Source organism: Heteronotia binoei, chromosome 8 (assembly GCF_032191835.1).
Source record: "Heteronotia binoei isolate CCM8104 ecotype False Entrance Well chromosome 8, APGP_CSIRO_Hbin_v1, whole genome shotgun sequence".
In the NCBI taxonomy this organism is placed as follows: Eukaryota; Metazoa; Chordata; class Lepidosauria; order Squamata; family Gekkonidae; genus Heteronotia; species Heteronotia binoei.
In genome coordinates, this window is record NC_083230.1 from 49,158,050 (window position 1) to 49,173,413 (window position 15,364).

At 43.8% G+C, this 15,364-nt stretch overlaps 1 protein-coding gene across 4 annotated transcripts in view; it reads left to right on the forward strand.

The window, feature by feature from the left end:
- The first annotated feature begins 9,262 nt into the window (after positions 1-9,262).
- CPSF6 (cleavage and polyadenylation specific factor 6) overlaps positions 9,263-15,364 on the forward strand; it is a 42,361-nt gene continuing 36,259 nt past the window's right edge. For 3 of the 4 annotated variants that reach the window (XM_060245056.1, XM_060245057.1, XM_060245058.1), the window contains exon 1: positions 9,264-9,429. In XM_060245056.1, the coding sequence (XP_060101039.1) occupies positions 9,370-9,429 (60 nt within the window). In that variant the 5' untranslated portion in view covers positions 9,264-9,369. Of the gene's footprint in view, positions 9,430-15,364 lie in introns of all 4 variants that reach the window. The other variant, XM_060245059.1, reaches the window with a different exon arrangement.

A 15,364-nucleotide genomic window follows, 5' to 3' on the forward strand; every position in this document is an offset into this window, starting at 1 on the left:
GGCCCTTGCCCCCAGGTCTACTGAGACTGGCAATGACTCTTCAGTGTAATATCCCCCTTTTGACTGTGGGATCCCAGGTTAGAGTATTCACTAGGCACCAGTTCTAAGGTCCATTCAGCAGACATGCTGGCTCAAAGCAAGGTGTTGGACAGGTGGAGGATGGTGACCTGCCTTCTCCCCTCCAAATCTGTTCTCAGCCTGTGAGGGAAAATGAGTAATGGGAGGAAAAAAAGCACTCCCTGGAGGTTTTGGAAACAGCCTCTGTATCAGGCCTTCCCCTCAGCCCTGCTGCATCTGTGGGAAACACAGGAGGTATAAGAACTGGGGGTGGGGGTCTAGGAGAGGCAAGTTCAGACCGCCCCCCCCCCCCGAGCCAGGACCCTGTTGTCTGTGTCACCCAGGGTCAGTTGCTCAGTGTGGTACACCTCAGGGGTGGTGGTTGGGGGACTCTGGTGTGCCTCTTTGAGATCCTCTGAGGTAGGACAGGGGAAAAGAGGAAACAAAGAGAGACAGATCATAGCTGTGCTTGGCTGCTGCGACTGGGCATATGGGAAGCATTGCTGAAAAACTATTTACTGGCAAGGAAGATTATTTGTCTTTTAATAATGCTATATATACAAAAAGGAACTCATTTGTATGAAAATGTAAGATAACACCCCCCCTCTTTTATGGTGTCCCTTGAGGGGGGAACTAGTCCTGCATATGATTAAATACATTTATTGTGGCTTTTGTGGGTTCCCCAGTAAATCAATTACTTTCACTAATAGGAAACAATTGCTTTTATTTATATTTTGACTTAAAATAGTATTTTTAATTGGACTTCCCTGTGTCCTTTATAAAGTTTGTATCTCTGGTACCTGGCATTACATTTTGTGGCACACATGGCCCAGCTGGTAAAGTGACATGTGAGATCCAGCCCTTGTAACAAATGAGTTTGACGCCTCTTCCCTATTCTTTACAATAGAAAGGCTGTTCTCCCCCCCCCCTTTTTTTTAAAGCCCTCAAGACATTTCATCTGAAGAACCAAACATTTGGGTATCACTTGTACGTGTACACAAAAAGACATAATACTATAAGCAAAAAACCCTTTTGTTCACATAAAGAGTCTTATGGCGCATCCAAGACTTTTGAATTTATTGTGCATGGTCTTTCATGAGCCAGACCTCCCTTTGCCAGACACAGTTCCTCTGACAAACTGGGATCTGAGCCACAAAAGCTTTAGCCACAATACAATTGTTAGTCTTTAAGATCCCACAAAACTCCTGGCGTTATTTAGGCTGCTGCAGACAATGAACAATCCAAAACAGAATCCTCCTGTTCCGTTCAGTGAGGTTGATCCCAGGAAAATGTTCTTAGGAGTAAAAAGTAACAGTTATTTCTCTGGAATCTGTTCCCTCAAGAATTCATAGACTTCATTCCTAGGTGAAGAAGAAAAGAGTTGAAGGAGAATGACAGAGAGACATCTACTGTAGGAACAATGTATGACAACAGAATTAAGTTAATCAATAGCTTCAGAATCAATCTAGCAATTGCCTGTGTATTTTGCTACAGTTCAGTTAAGCCAGGATTTCTAAAAAAACCACACAAATAAATGGAGTTCTGTGACTTCATAAAGACTAACAAACATTTTATTCCAGTATGAGCTTTTGTGGACCAGAACCCATTTTTTTTCAGATAAAATCTGAGTCTGAATCCCCAGTGGCAGTCATTTTATGGAAGATGAGGGGAAAAACAGCACTCTCAAGAAGCCACAATATACAATAAGTACAAAGTGGAATATAATAAGCTATCCGTTTTTCTTGCATTTCATGGACTCTTAATCCTTCTCCCCATCCTCTTACACAGGGCTTTTTTGGTAGAAAAAGCCCAGCAGGAACTCATTTGCACATTAGGCCACATCCCCTGACATCACCATTGTTTCACACAGGGCTTTATTGTAGAAAAAGCCCAGCAGCTCATTTGCATATTAGGCCACACCCCTGACACCAAGCCAGCTGGAACTGCGTTCCTGCTCAAAAAAAGCCCTGCTCTTACATAAAATGTCCACTAGCAGGCCTGTTATCTAGGATTTTTTTTTCTGGAGGGGGCACTAAGGAATGCTAATTTAATTACTGAAGCTAAATTAAATTTGCTCCATTAATTAAATTGAGAAAATGAGAACCACTGCCATCACCACCAGCCTCCTTCTCCACCCCCTGTGTTGCAGTCCAGTAGGAGGGACTCAGAGAAACTAGCTCTGAGCCATGGTGGGTGGGTGTGCAGTATGGCAAACTGAGCTGCCCCAGCAGCTGGCCCAGTCATTTGGCAGGCCCACAGGGTCTCTGGCTGTGCTGGCACCTGCACAGGCCACTGGGCCAAGTGAGAGGGCGCCACCTTGGTGGTGCAGGTGGGCCAGTGGAGAGCCACTTTAGCATAAACAGGCACCTGGCTGGGCTCAGCTTGCCCATGCTTCCTTCCCTCCTCCTCCTGCCGAGGTGCTGCCACCACCGATGCCTCTCTTTAAGGGTTCACCAGCACAGCTGGAGGAGTCATTCAAGCTGGTGGGCAGCAGGGGAGAGGAAAGGGGGGTTGGGGACCAGGAGAGGTTTGTGTGGCAGATTTGAGAGGGGGCACAGCTCTAATGCCCCTGCCCAGTTATGGCCCTGACCACTAGTAAGAATTCATACTAACCCAGTTACATAAGAGAAGCCATGTTGGATCAGGCCAATGGCCCATCCAGTCCAACACTCTGTCACACAGTGGCCAAAATTTTTTTATACACACACACACACACACACACACACACACACACACTGTGGCTAATAGCCACTGATGGACCTCTGCTCCATATTTTTATCTAAACCCCTCTTGAAGGTGGCCATGCTTGTGGCCGCCACCACCTCCTGTGGCAGTGAATTCCACATGTTAATCACCCCTTGGGTGAAGAAGTACTTCCTTTTATCCGTTTTAACCTGTCTGCTCAGCAATTTCATTGAATGCCCACGAGTTCTTGTATTGTGAGAAAGGGAGAAAAGTACCTCTTTCTCTACTTTCTCCATCCCATGCATTATCTTGTAAACCTCTATCATGTCACCCCGCAGTCGACGTTTCTCCAAGCTAAAGAGTCCCAAGCGTTTCAACCTTTCTTCATAGGGAAAGTATTCCAGCCCTTTAATCATTCTAGTTGCCCTTTTCTGGACTTTTTCCAATGCTATAATATCCTTTTTGAGATGCGGCAACCAGAACTGCACACAGCACTCCAAATGAGACTGCACCATCGATTTATACAGGGGCATTATGATACTGGCTGATTTGTTTTCAATTCCCTTCCTAATAATTCCCAGCATGGCGTTGGCCTTTTTTATTGCAAACGCACACTGTCTTGACATTTTCAGTGAGTTATCTACCACGACCCCAAGATCTTTCTCTTGGTCAGTCTCTGCCAGTTCACACCCCATCAACTTGCATTTGTAGCTGGGATTCTTGGCCCCAATGTGCATTACTTTGCACTTGGCCACACTAAACTGCATCTGCCATGTTGACGCTCACTCACCCAGCCTCAACAGGTCCCTTTGGAGGTCCTCACAATCCTCTCTGGTTCTCACTACCCTGAACAATTTCGTGTCATCCGCAAACTTGGCCACTTCACTGCTCACTCCCAACTCTAACTCATTTATGAACAAGTTAAAGAGCATGGGACCCAGTACCGAGCCCTGTGGCACCCCACTGCTTACCGTCCTCCACTGCGAAGACTGCCCATTTATACTCACTCTCTGCTTCCTATTACTCAGCCAGTTTTTGATCCACAAGAGGACCTGTCCTTTTACTCCATGACTCTCAAGCTTTCTAAGGAGCCTTTGATGAGGAACTTTATCAAAAGCTTTCTGGAAGTCAAGGTAAACAACATCTATCGGGTCTCCTTTGTCCACATGTTTGTTCACCCCCTCAAAGAAACGTAACAGGTTAGTGAGGCAAGATCTTCCCTTACAGAACTCATGCTGAGTCTTCCTCAATGACACGTGTTCATCAATGTGCCTACTCATTCTGTCCTTGATAATGCTTTCTACCAACTTTCCCGGTATTGAAGTCAGACTGACTGGCCTGTAATTTCCCGGATCTCCTCTGGAACCCTTTTTAAAGATGGGGGTGACATTTGCTACCTTCCAGTCTTCAGGAACGGAGGCAGATTTCAATGAAAGATTACATATTTTTGTCAGAAGATCCACAAGTTCAACTTTGAGTTCTTTCAGAACTCTCAGATGTATGCCATCAGGACCCGGTGACTTATTAGTTTTTAATTTGTCTATCAGTTGTAGGACCTCCTCTTTTGTCACCTCAATATGACTCAGGTCTTTCAACACCCCTTCCAAAATTAGTGGTTCTGGAGCGGGCAAAAAGTTCTCATCTTCCACAGTGAAGACAGAGGCAAAAAATGCATTCAGCTTCTCAGCCATTTCCCTATCCTCCTTCAGTAATCCTTTTACCCCATGATCATCCAAGGGCCCCATTGCCTCCCTGGCTGGTTTCCTACGTCTAATATATTTGAAGAAATCATGGAAGCTAAATAGGGCTGGCCCTGCTTAGTACTGGGACTGGAGACCAACAAGGAAATGCAATGTTGCTGCAGGCCATGGGAAACTAACTCTGCTTGTCTCTTGCCTTGAAAACCCCATGAGGGGCCAGCATAAGTTGGCTGCAACTTGATGGCATTTTCCACCACCACCAATATCTGAAGTGTCTGAAAAAGTGAGCGCCAGTCTATGAAAGCTTATAGTGGAATAATGTTTGTACATGGTGGGAGTGTCCTGAGGCCAAGAAACTATGGGATATGGTAGTGGGAATGATAAAGAAATTCTTTCAGGTAGAGCCGAGAATTAACTTTGAACTAATGCAGATGAGTTTATTAGGGAATGAAAAAATAGGGAAGAACAATCAAGATTTACTAAAAGCAATGATATCAGCGGGTAAAGCGGTAATAGCGGCAGGATGGAAGGATAAAAGTAAATGGAAGGAAAGAACTTGGCATAACTACCTCTTTGATTTTGTCCAGTCAGATATAGCTGCTATAATGTCGCAAGAAGAATCATGGGAAGAAAGAAGATCAAGAATTAAAGAAAAGTGGCGGACCTATCTGAAATGGGCGAAGGAAGAAAGGAGAGTGGACATTCAGTGGAAGCTTCAAGTCCTTTGTCCCTGGCTGGAAGAAGAAAAGGATGTATAGACTAAGGGGGGTGGGTTGGGGGAAAATGTAAAATGGATATCAGAAACCATGTAGAGAAACGGATAATGTATAATAATAATAAAAATATACATAGAGAAAAAGAATAATGTTTGTACATTTTTAAGGTGCAGCAGGACTACTATTTATTTTTGCTGCAGCAGCTTAACATGGCTAGTCCTTTGGAATTCTTAACAGTTTCACATTTGAAAATATTGTATTGATTTTTTTCTCTGTAAATAACAGAATAATTATCAACACAGAGTAACTGTATTCACCTGTTATAACTACAGTAAACAGGACTGTTGTATATTATTTTAGCATAAACTTTCAAAAGCTAGAGCAAACTTTATCAATGTCATCTAGTCCACAAAAGTTTATGAAAGAATAAAATAATGAGAAGGCTTTAATGCAGGGGTGTCAAACATACAGCCTGATCCACAGGGCTTGTATGTGGCCTGCAAGCAACTGGCTGTCATCTGTTTCCTTCTCCCTCTCTTCTGTTTTTTTCATTGCAGCTTGCTTTGTCAATGCTATTTGTATTTCTCCTGTGTAAATGAGGCAGCCAAGCAAAGCAGCCTCTCGCTTTCCCCCTTTCCCCTTCCCTCTTTTCCAAGGGAGGAGGAGGAGGAGCTTCAGCCAACGGCTCTGTAGCTCTCCTGTGTTCTTGAGAGAAAGATTTGAGACGGCTGGTCCAAGTGTAAATGGCAAGTTACATGCCAGCAGGTTTGGACAGAAAATAGCCGTGATCAAGCTCCCTTCGAAACCTGACAACAAGGAAGCTAGCAGCCTGTCTGTGGAAATTGCGGGAGGGACCACATTAAGCCTTTCAATTTATGAAGAGGAGCATTTGCAACACATGGAGTGTGTTATGGAAATCTTTCAAGACTTTTGGAAATGAACGTTTAGGTTGGAGTGGAACCTTGTATATATTTTCCCGTTTCATGTGAATGGCAATTTTATATTTACTGTTTTAAGATTGAGACTGAATCTGTGAATTTATATTATAGTTGTATCAATTGCCTGTAACTTTAATATTTAAAAAGGAAAGCAACTGTGTTGTAGAAAAAACAAAATAAGAAATGTTCAGCATTTTCAGAGTAGTTTGATTACAACAATAAGCACAATTTTTGTTTATGTCCTCTCTCAATTTATGTCCTCTCTCAATTGCACAGCAAAGCTACAGAGCCTGGGGTACCAGGCTCTCTCAACTGCACAGCAGAGCTATAGAGCCAAGCTCCTCCATTGGCTGAGGCTCCTCCTTCCTTGGGGAATGGAGAGAGGGAAAGAGTTAGAGGATGCTTTGCTTGGCTAGCACAGCTGCATAAGAAAAATATAAAAGGCGCCTTTAAGACTGTTATGTTTCTTGAATAAAGCCTCCACGTCGGTCTTCAAGTCTGTTTTATGTTCTCCAAGTTAGTCAATACACACAACATAAAACCATGTCTTACAGCTGCAAGGTTCACTCCCTACTTCCTATCTTAACTTGTAATACAACCCTCTTAAAGGGACATACACCACATCTCCCCCTTTGTCAATTTATAACATAGTCCTTCATCCAAACAGGTGGTTGTCTTGTTCTTCTCATCCTCTCTGTTGCTGCAGCTGGCGGTGCCTCTTGAGATGGTAATGGTTGTGGTACTAGTGTCTCTTGAGGTGTATCTAAGAGTTCCGGCTGATCCCTTGAATTAGTCCCCTCACAAACAGGACCAGCCTCATTCTGAATCCCTGATAACAAAGGAGAGTCGTCTAATTCAAAACTCCTTCTGCTAGAATATGCAGATACCAAATGAGACGCATTCCATACTCGCCCATCTGCTAATTTATAGGTATATGGTCCTCTCCTCTCAATAACTTCGAGGGGTGGGGTGAACCGACATTCCCCCTTTCATAAAATTCCCGGTCTCCTTACTCTAACAAAAGAGCCACACTCAAACTTAACATCCTTAGCACCTCTACGTCTATCTGTATATGCCCTATATTTTTCTTGCTCCTGATTCACTCTTTTCCTCAATTCTGAATCTGACACAACATCAGTCCTTGCCTTTAAAATCCCAGTAACATTTAACTTAGTACGCATCTCCCTCCCATGCAACAATTCTGCTGGGGATCTTTGTGTTGTGGCATGCCTTGTTGCCCTATATACTTGTAAAAAATCAGTTGTAAAGGTAACCCATGCCCTTCCTTCCAATTTAGCTGTTTGCAAGCTATCTTTCAAACTTCTATTAAATCGTTCAATCTCTCCATTAGCTTGCGGATAATACACTGATGACCTCCTGTGTATAATATTTCGCTCCGCAAGGAATGTTTCAAATTCCACAGAAGTAAATTGGGTGCCATTATCAGAGATCAACTCCTTTGGGTCCCCTTCCCTACTGAAAACTACCGCCACAGCTGCAAGGTTCACTCCCTACTTCCTATGTTAACTTATATATAACCCTCTTGAAGGGACATACACCACAAAGACCAACTAAGTTTTATTCAAGGTAAGAGCTTTTTGCTTTGCTACTCTCTCTCTCTGTGTTTGGTTAAGCTAATTTTGCCAGGGTTCTCCTGGGTGCAACTGGGTTCCCTCCCACTTTTCACTGAATTCATACCCTCAGTCTTTCAGTCTTTCTCAGCAGGAAAGCAATGTGAACTGTTTCTTTCACAATGTATTCATGTCCTCATGATCCAGTCTTTCATTTATGTCAGATCCAGCCCACATAATAAAAGAGTTTGACATCCCTGTTTCAATGCCTGGAACAGAATTTGCTAATGGATTACACATCAGAGTCGACCTTCTTTCTTGGAAGGAAGGACCTTCTAAATTGGAAGGAAGGGCATGGGTTACCTTTACAACTGATTTTTTACAAGTATATAGGGCAACAAGGCATGCCACAACACAAAGATCCCCAGCAGAATTGTTGCATGGGAGGGAGATGCGTACTAAGTTAAATGTTACTGGGATTTTAAAGGCAAGGACTGATGTTGTGTCAGATTCAGAATTGAGGAAAAGAGTGAATCAGGAGCAAGAAAAATATAGGGCCCACTTCACCATTGACATCTCCAATCAACACTTACTGTGATGCAAGTAGCAGTGGGAAAAACATAATCTAACCTATAACCATGACAAGCCACAGCAAAATAAAATCTTGGCAAGATATGCAAAATGAAGGAAGAATATTCAATGGTATCATCAAATGGTATCAAAATATAAAGAATAGCAAAAGAAAGAGGTCATCTAAGACAGAAAACGACTTATGAACAACTGATTGCAGGTAAATTAGGGGAAGAAATTCAGGGTGCCATAAAACTGTTTCCTGTAATCACAGTTAACTTTTTTTTTTTTACTCTCACTATGATGATTTGAGAGTTCTGTAATCTATTCAGGTATTAGGAAATAAAAATTCCATGACACAAGAGAAAACTTTAATTATTTAGCATATTTTATCCTCACTTCCTCCAAGGAGCTCAAGACCACTTGCACCATTTTCCTGTACTATCATTTTACCTTCACAACAACCTGGCTACGTTGAGCATCGGGTCACCAAGTGAGCTTTTGGAAGCGTGGAGATTCGAACCAGTCCTTCGAAAACATTTATATCACTACACCACACAGACATATATCTCCAATCTTGACCAAAACTTTTTGCTTAATAATTTCCAAGTAAGCATATATATGAAATTCACCTATGAGTTAAACATTCATAGAATATTTTGAAATCATACGCACCTATGGGTAGTTAAACTTTTTTTCAAATAGGATTCCCAAATAAAGAAGCATGGCAACTTAAACCCGTAAAAGCAACTTTCCTGGCGTCTAGCGAGCCTGTGATATCATTATAGTAGTCACGCATGGAATACTGACTGAACCTTCCCTTATAAAGAGTCACATATTTGGGGGAGACGATAGCGAAAGCACCTAAATTTTCGTCTTGCCACTCACACCCTCACATGGACCCTGTCAGCAGAGATAATACTGCACCGCCGTCCCTCCTCCACTCGGCCTCAACAGGCACACCAAAGTCCACCAGCGGAAGCGCTCGTGTTTCCACGGAAGTGACGTTTGCCCCTTCCCCCCCCCCGCCCAAGTCCCCCTCCTCTGTGGTGGCGGCGGCGGCTGGCTGCGGCAGCTGTAGAGGCGGGCGGGGCTTGCTGCTGCAGCGGTGGGGGAGGAGGAGAAGCGGAATATGGCGGACGGCGTGGACCACATAGATATCTACGCCGATGTGGGAGAGGAATTTAACCAGGTAGACGAGGCTCCGCGCGCCTGGCTTCCGCCACGGCCGCGACGCTTCGAGTCAGGCGGAGGTGGGGACTGTAGGGGTTGGGGGCGCCTGATTTCTGTGCGTGTATGAGAGGGAGCGAGACTGACTGGCTGGGCCTTACAAGACGCACGGAAAACCTCCGCCATTGTTGACTGTGGCGCCTCGTCAAGCGGCCCGTGAGTTTTCCCGCCTGGCGCTTCGAGTGGTTACAGTGAGCGCTCCGGCAGCAAGAAAGCGGCCTGAGCTAACTTGAGTGCTTCCGTCTCACACGCGCGCCCATTTGCTTTTCTCTGAGGCCCCTGGGGCTGGAAAACAATGAGCCTGAGATGGAGGCTATCGTAGCTTTGCAGCGCTTATGTTACTCTCCTCCCCCCCCCCCTTCCTTTCCCTTGAGATGGGAGAGGTTGGAACGCGGCGGCACAAGCAGGCAGCAGCCGCTTCCCCGGAGACTGACTGCAAGAGAGATGTGTGGGAGAAACTAAATTTCTCCTCTACGTATATTGAGATGCCATACATTCATCCGGGTAGATAGGGTCTGGGCAATCACTGCACCCCCAAACCTGTCGATGTTACGCTTCTCCCGTGATGCTTGTAAAGAAGCACGCTAAGTACCATTCAACCTACTAAAATCCTTGCATTTTACAATAAATTTATTAGCTTTACGTTTCAGAAAGGTTTTCTTCACTAGATGTTTAATATTGTTTGGTTAATGCAGGATACCTTCCGACCAATACTTTTTGCTGCTGAAAAGACAACCCTTTATTTCTGTAGAGCAGGCGAGAAACATAATAATGCCAAGCTTTTAAAATGGTGGCTAACTTTTTGGCCAGTTCACAGCAACTGGGAGTATGTGGTCCCCTGAGCTACATGAGTTTGCATTGCTACCCTGCTAATATATTGTGCTGTTCTTCTCCTCTTGATTTTGTTCTCCCATACCGTTTTGGAATAGTAGTGTGAATTTTTTTGAAAATTCTAATTGAAAGCAAAAGATGTCCATAAGGGCATTAGTGTGGTCTGTCTTAAATATCTGTTCAGAAACTTGATGCGTGTTTTAGGTCTGGTTAAAATGCAATTTCTGTATTTTTAAGATGCTTATAAAAGCCAAATCTGTTAGGTAGTGATTTCCAAACCTGTTTTGCCTTCACTTTTTTCAGGCTTAATAACTTGTATTGGTAGTATGGTAAAAACAATGTTACAAGTAGCAACTGGTAATATAGAAGAGACTGGTCATAGAAGTCAACTCCGTGTCATGGTCCTCTGGGTTCAGATGCAGTAGCACTGGCTTATGGTGCATCCGTACCTTATTGGCTGGGAGAATGAGTCTTAGAAACATTTGAACGGTATTGTTGGAAGCACATTTATTTAATTTGGGCATTTATAAGCAGCATTCTTTACTGTTACTCACAGTAGCATACAAATTTTAAAAATAAAGGCATAATATGTATAACAGCAGATAAAATTCCAGTATTGAACTAAAAGTGAAAGAGCAATTAAAAAGGCATCTGCATTATAAACATATTTGGTGAAAGAAGAATGTAATTTTATTATTTGTTTGGAAAACTGCTATGCTTGAGAGTGTAATTTTATTCTGTCAATACAGAATGAAGCTTAATGAAAACATAAACTCTGTTTTTTGTTGACAAAAATCCAGCATTCGAAATTCAGCTAGAGCAGTGGTTTTGAATTTATTTGTTATGAGAACCAGATCTGACATAAATGTCTCTTTGTCAAGGGCCAGGCCATTTGTGCCATAAAATGTAATACAAGATACCAGAGATGTAAACTTTATAAAGATTATTTCAGATGCTGAATGGCAATAGCAGGTGTGATTGGATTAGGTGTGATATGCAGAGGGGCAGTGGTATGGAGATAACAGCATTGGTAATGAGACAGGAAACCTGTACAGGAGGATTCAATCCAGGAAGATGCAAAGAGTAAATGGAAATAAGCCTGACCGAAGTGAGCAGTGATTCACTAAAGCACATACCTTACTAGAAATTTAGTTAGTCTTTAAGGTGCTACTGGACTCTTATTCTTTCTACTGCTATTAAAAACCACAACATTCAAAACCCAGTAGGGGAACATTTTAACCTTCCAGGACATTCAGTTGCTGATGTAAGAGTAGCAGTTCTCTTACAGAGGAATTTCAAAGGAAGATTGGAGAGACTGCTGACTTGCAACTGATAATGAAGCTCAAGAAAATGCATTCTCCTGGGCTGAATTGAGACCCAAGTTTCTTCTCTCATGACCAATGTCTGCTGTTATCATTTTGGTATCTGAAATCACTTCACTGTCCAGGATATAAGGACAAATGGACTCACATTCTAGCTGTATCAGAAGAAGTGAGCAGCAACTCCTGAAAGCTCATGCCTTGCTACAAATTTTGTAGTCGTTAAGGGGCTACTGGGCACTTGCTCCCTTCCACTAATAAAGAATGCGAATTGTGCTCTTAGGTTTCTTCCCCTCCTATCTTAGAAAGAGGGATCTCTCCAAGTGCCATGGGACTCTCTCTAGCATGCTCTCTTTGGCACTTTCTTTCCTTCTCCTCTCTCTCTCTGAAGAAGTGTGCAGGCACACAAAAGCTTATACCTGAAATAAAATGTTGGTCATCTTAAAGGTGATACAGGGCTCTCTATCGGTCTCTTTCCTTACCCCTCCGTCCTCAGAGGAGGAGCCTTCAGCCAATAGAGGGAAGAAAGGCTTGGCTTTCTCTCCTTTTCAAAGCAAGAAATAGAGACTGGGCAAAAGCCAGCTCTGATATTGGGAACAAGAAGGAGGAAGCAGCAGACAGCCAGTTGCTTGTGGAACGCTGCAGGGACTGTCCTATGGGCCATATGTTTGATATCCCTGAGCTAGAGCATAATAACAGCATAAAGCATTGAACAGCTCAAAAATCTCATAAAAGGTTCAGGGTAGAAGCATACCATAAAAATGATGGTAACCCCCCCCCCCCTTAATTTAATACATTGTGTGAAAAGAAATGTTTTGGCCTGGCTTCAAGCAAGCCTGAAGAAGGGCTTTGCAGGTGATGCACAACCACAGAGAAAGCCCAGTATTTGGTCACCATTGCAGGATCTGCCCTCTGAAAGCAGGGCCACAAAAAGCAGGGGTTGCAAGGAGGACCTTCACTTGGTAGCCCGGAAGTATGGAAGAAGGCGGTCCTTCAGGTACCTTGGCCCCAAGCCATGTAGTGCCTTTAAGATAAAAGCTAGCACTTTGAATTGTGCCTAGAAACAGATAGGCAACCAATGCAGATTTTCAGTGCCAGGGTGACACAATAATGAAGAAGGCCACTGAATTATCCTCAGAGGAAGGACATTCCTCAGAGGATCTAGCTGCAGAGAAAACTCAGCATCCCCATTGCTCTTCAGAAAGCTGGATATTTAAAAGTTTCCACATGGGTTCATGTGAGTGCAGAGGTACAATCCCTGCATTTGATCATCTGGTGCAGGTAATATGAATTCTGAATAAATTAATAAGTAACCTGGGGGGAAATCATTTTGATACAAATACATCAGTCGTTTTTCCAGACTTCAGATTTTGGACTGTGTTTTTAAAGTACATTGTAAACATTTGTATTTGTTGTAATATCCATTTCTCATATAATCCTAAAGGGATCTCTAGCAGCTAATTCTCAGCAACATCATTAACTAAAATTCCCAGAAATCTTGGAATGAAAACATGATTGTTAAAATCATTGCAAAATGTCTTTTGAACAATAAATGCACTAGTCAGGTTTTCTCCTATTGGTAGACACTTTGAATACTTGTCTTTTTGAAGTTGGTTTAGTTATGTCAACTATAACATTCTGATTTGTCTTCTCTTATCATAATGATAGCATGAGGAATGCTGTGGTGTCTCTATTGTAATTGGATGTACTGATGCATTTTCAAATTGGCAGTGTATTGAATATATTTTTGAATGTATTGGAATATATTTTCCCTCTGATATTCTGCAAAACTATTTTGTTCAAGGATGCAGCTTTTGTAGTTATTCTAATATACAGCAAATGTTACTGAACCGTGGAGGCTGCATATCTGGTCACTGAATATGAGGAGATGAAGTTATTTCTAGGAACGTGTGAGAGGAGGAGTAACTGATCAAGTGGATTGCAAAGGAGTTATAATGAAAACATGAAGCCAGCTCATTAGCTCATGGTGAAAGAAATATTGCTAGTCTTTAGGGTGCCTTTGGACTTTTTTGTTTTATTTTGGTCAAGTGGAGCAAAGAATGTTCATCCTCTCACTCTCAAATAATGAGCACTTGTGATTAACCACTTATTATAGAAGCTAGTCAAAGGGGCCTCCAAGTGGACTCCTCTATTGCCAGGCTCTTCTCCCTCAGAGGCGGAGGACATGTGATTGGGTTATTCCACTGTTCCTCTAGGGAGGCAGGAAGCACTTTTTCCTCCTTCCTTTTGGCGCCTTGGGATAACCCTCCTCTTTCAGTTTTCTTTCCTGCCTCTTAGGGAGTAGCAGCAGGAAAAGTTTAGGCTTTGCCGCCTTTTTCCAAATTTAGTCTAATTCCTTTTTTATCTAATCTTCAGCCCTTTTCTCCCATCTGACTTTCATACCTTCCTCTGCCCTCTGAGCTTTCTCCCTCAGAGGTTGTCGGACATCTCTGTGGGTTATTCCTACTGTTCCTTCAGGGAGGCAGGAACACTTTTTTCACCTTCCTGTTGGCGCCTTCGGAATAACCCCGCCCTCAGTTTTGTTCCTGCCTCTACAGGGAGCAGCAGCACAAGGCTAGGCTCAGCCTTTTTTCTCTGTTTCTTCTCATTTTCCCTTCCATATCTTCTCTTTTCCATATCTAATTTATCCCTCCCTTCCTTCTGCCTTTTGCTGGCCAAAGAAAACTGAGGGAACTTGTCTGGGTCGTTCAGAATGGCCTGTAGTAGGGACGGTTTCCTATCGGACGAGGAGGGAGAGTCGCGCGGCGCGCTTCTAGCAGCGCCGACTCACGTCGAAGGAGCCGACCTGCCTTCGCGGCTTGTTCGCGCCCTTCCCGACGCGGCCGCAGATGATTCAGCTGCCAGCGCCAAGAAACGGCGCGTAATGGAGGCCCCGGCTACGTTCCTCGGGGTGGCAGCAAACAGCGGCGGCCATTTTGGAAGTGCGGAGCGTAGCTCTCAGACCTTCCAACCCCCAAGAGCAGGCACTCCGGAGACTCGGAACTACCTGCAACCGCACATCGAAGGCTTCCAGGACGGGGGTAATGTACAAATGGGCAACCCTCTGAACCCAGAGGCTATGCTTTTTATTAGAAGAGCTATGCAGGAGGAAATGGGCTCCTTTTGCGCCCGTATGGGGCTTCTCCCTCAAGGACCAACCTTTCCTTCAGATCCTCCCCGCCCTTTCTCCTGGCCCACCAAGGCAGCGCGAAAGGCCCCAGTGCAGTCTTCCCAGTCCTTATCCTTTGAGCCTGAGTCTATAGCATCTGGCTCTGACCAGGAAGACAGGGAAGAGGGGGAATGTTTCTCTGAGGAGGAACAGGAGGAGGTTAAAATTCCTGAGCAGGCTAGTCGTTTCTTCCGTCAGGAAGATTACCAGTTTCTCCTAGCCAAAACGCTTTCAGCATTAGGAATTGAGGAGGGGCCTATTGATGAGGAAGCCAAGGTAGCTAAATCTAAGAAGTTTAAGTCAAGAACCAGCGGAAATTCTGCGTTCTTGCCCAGGGGGGAAACTTCTGAACAAGTCTTCCCTTTTCCAAAATACTTTGAAAAGCAGGTTAGAGCAGAATGGAAAAAGCCAGCTTCCCTTAAGCAGTTTCCTCACTTAGTAAAGAAGTTATATGCACTGCCTGCCTATACCAATGAGTTGTTACAAGCTCCAACTGTGGACGGCCCAATAGCAGCTCTACAGTCCGCGGGACTGGTTTCAGAGGACGGCCAGGGTTCTCTTAGAGATCCCCTGGACAA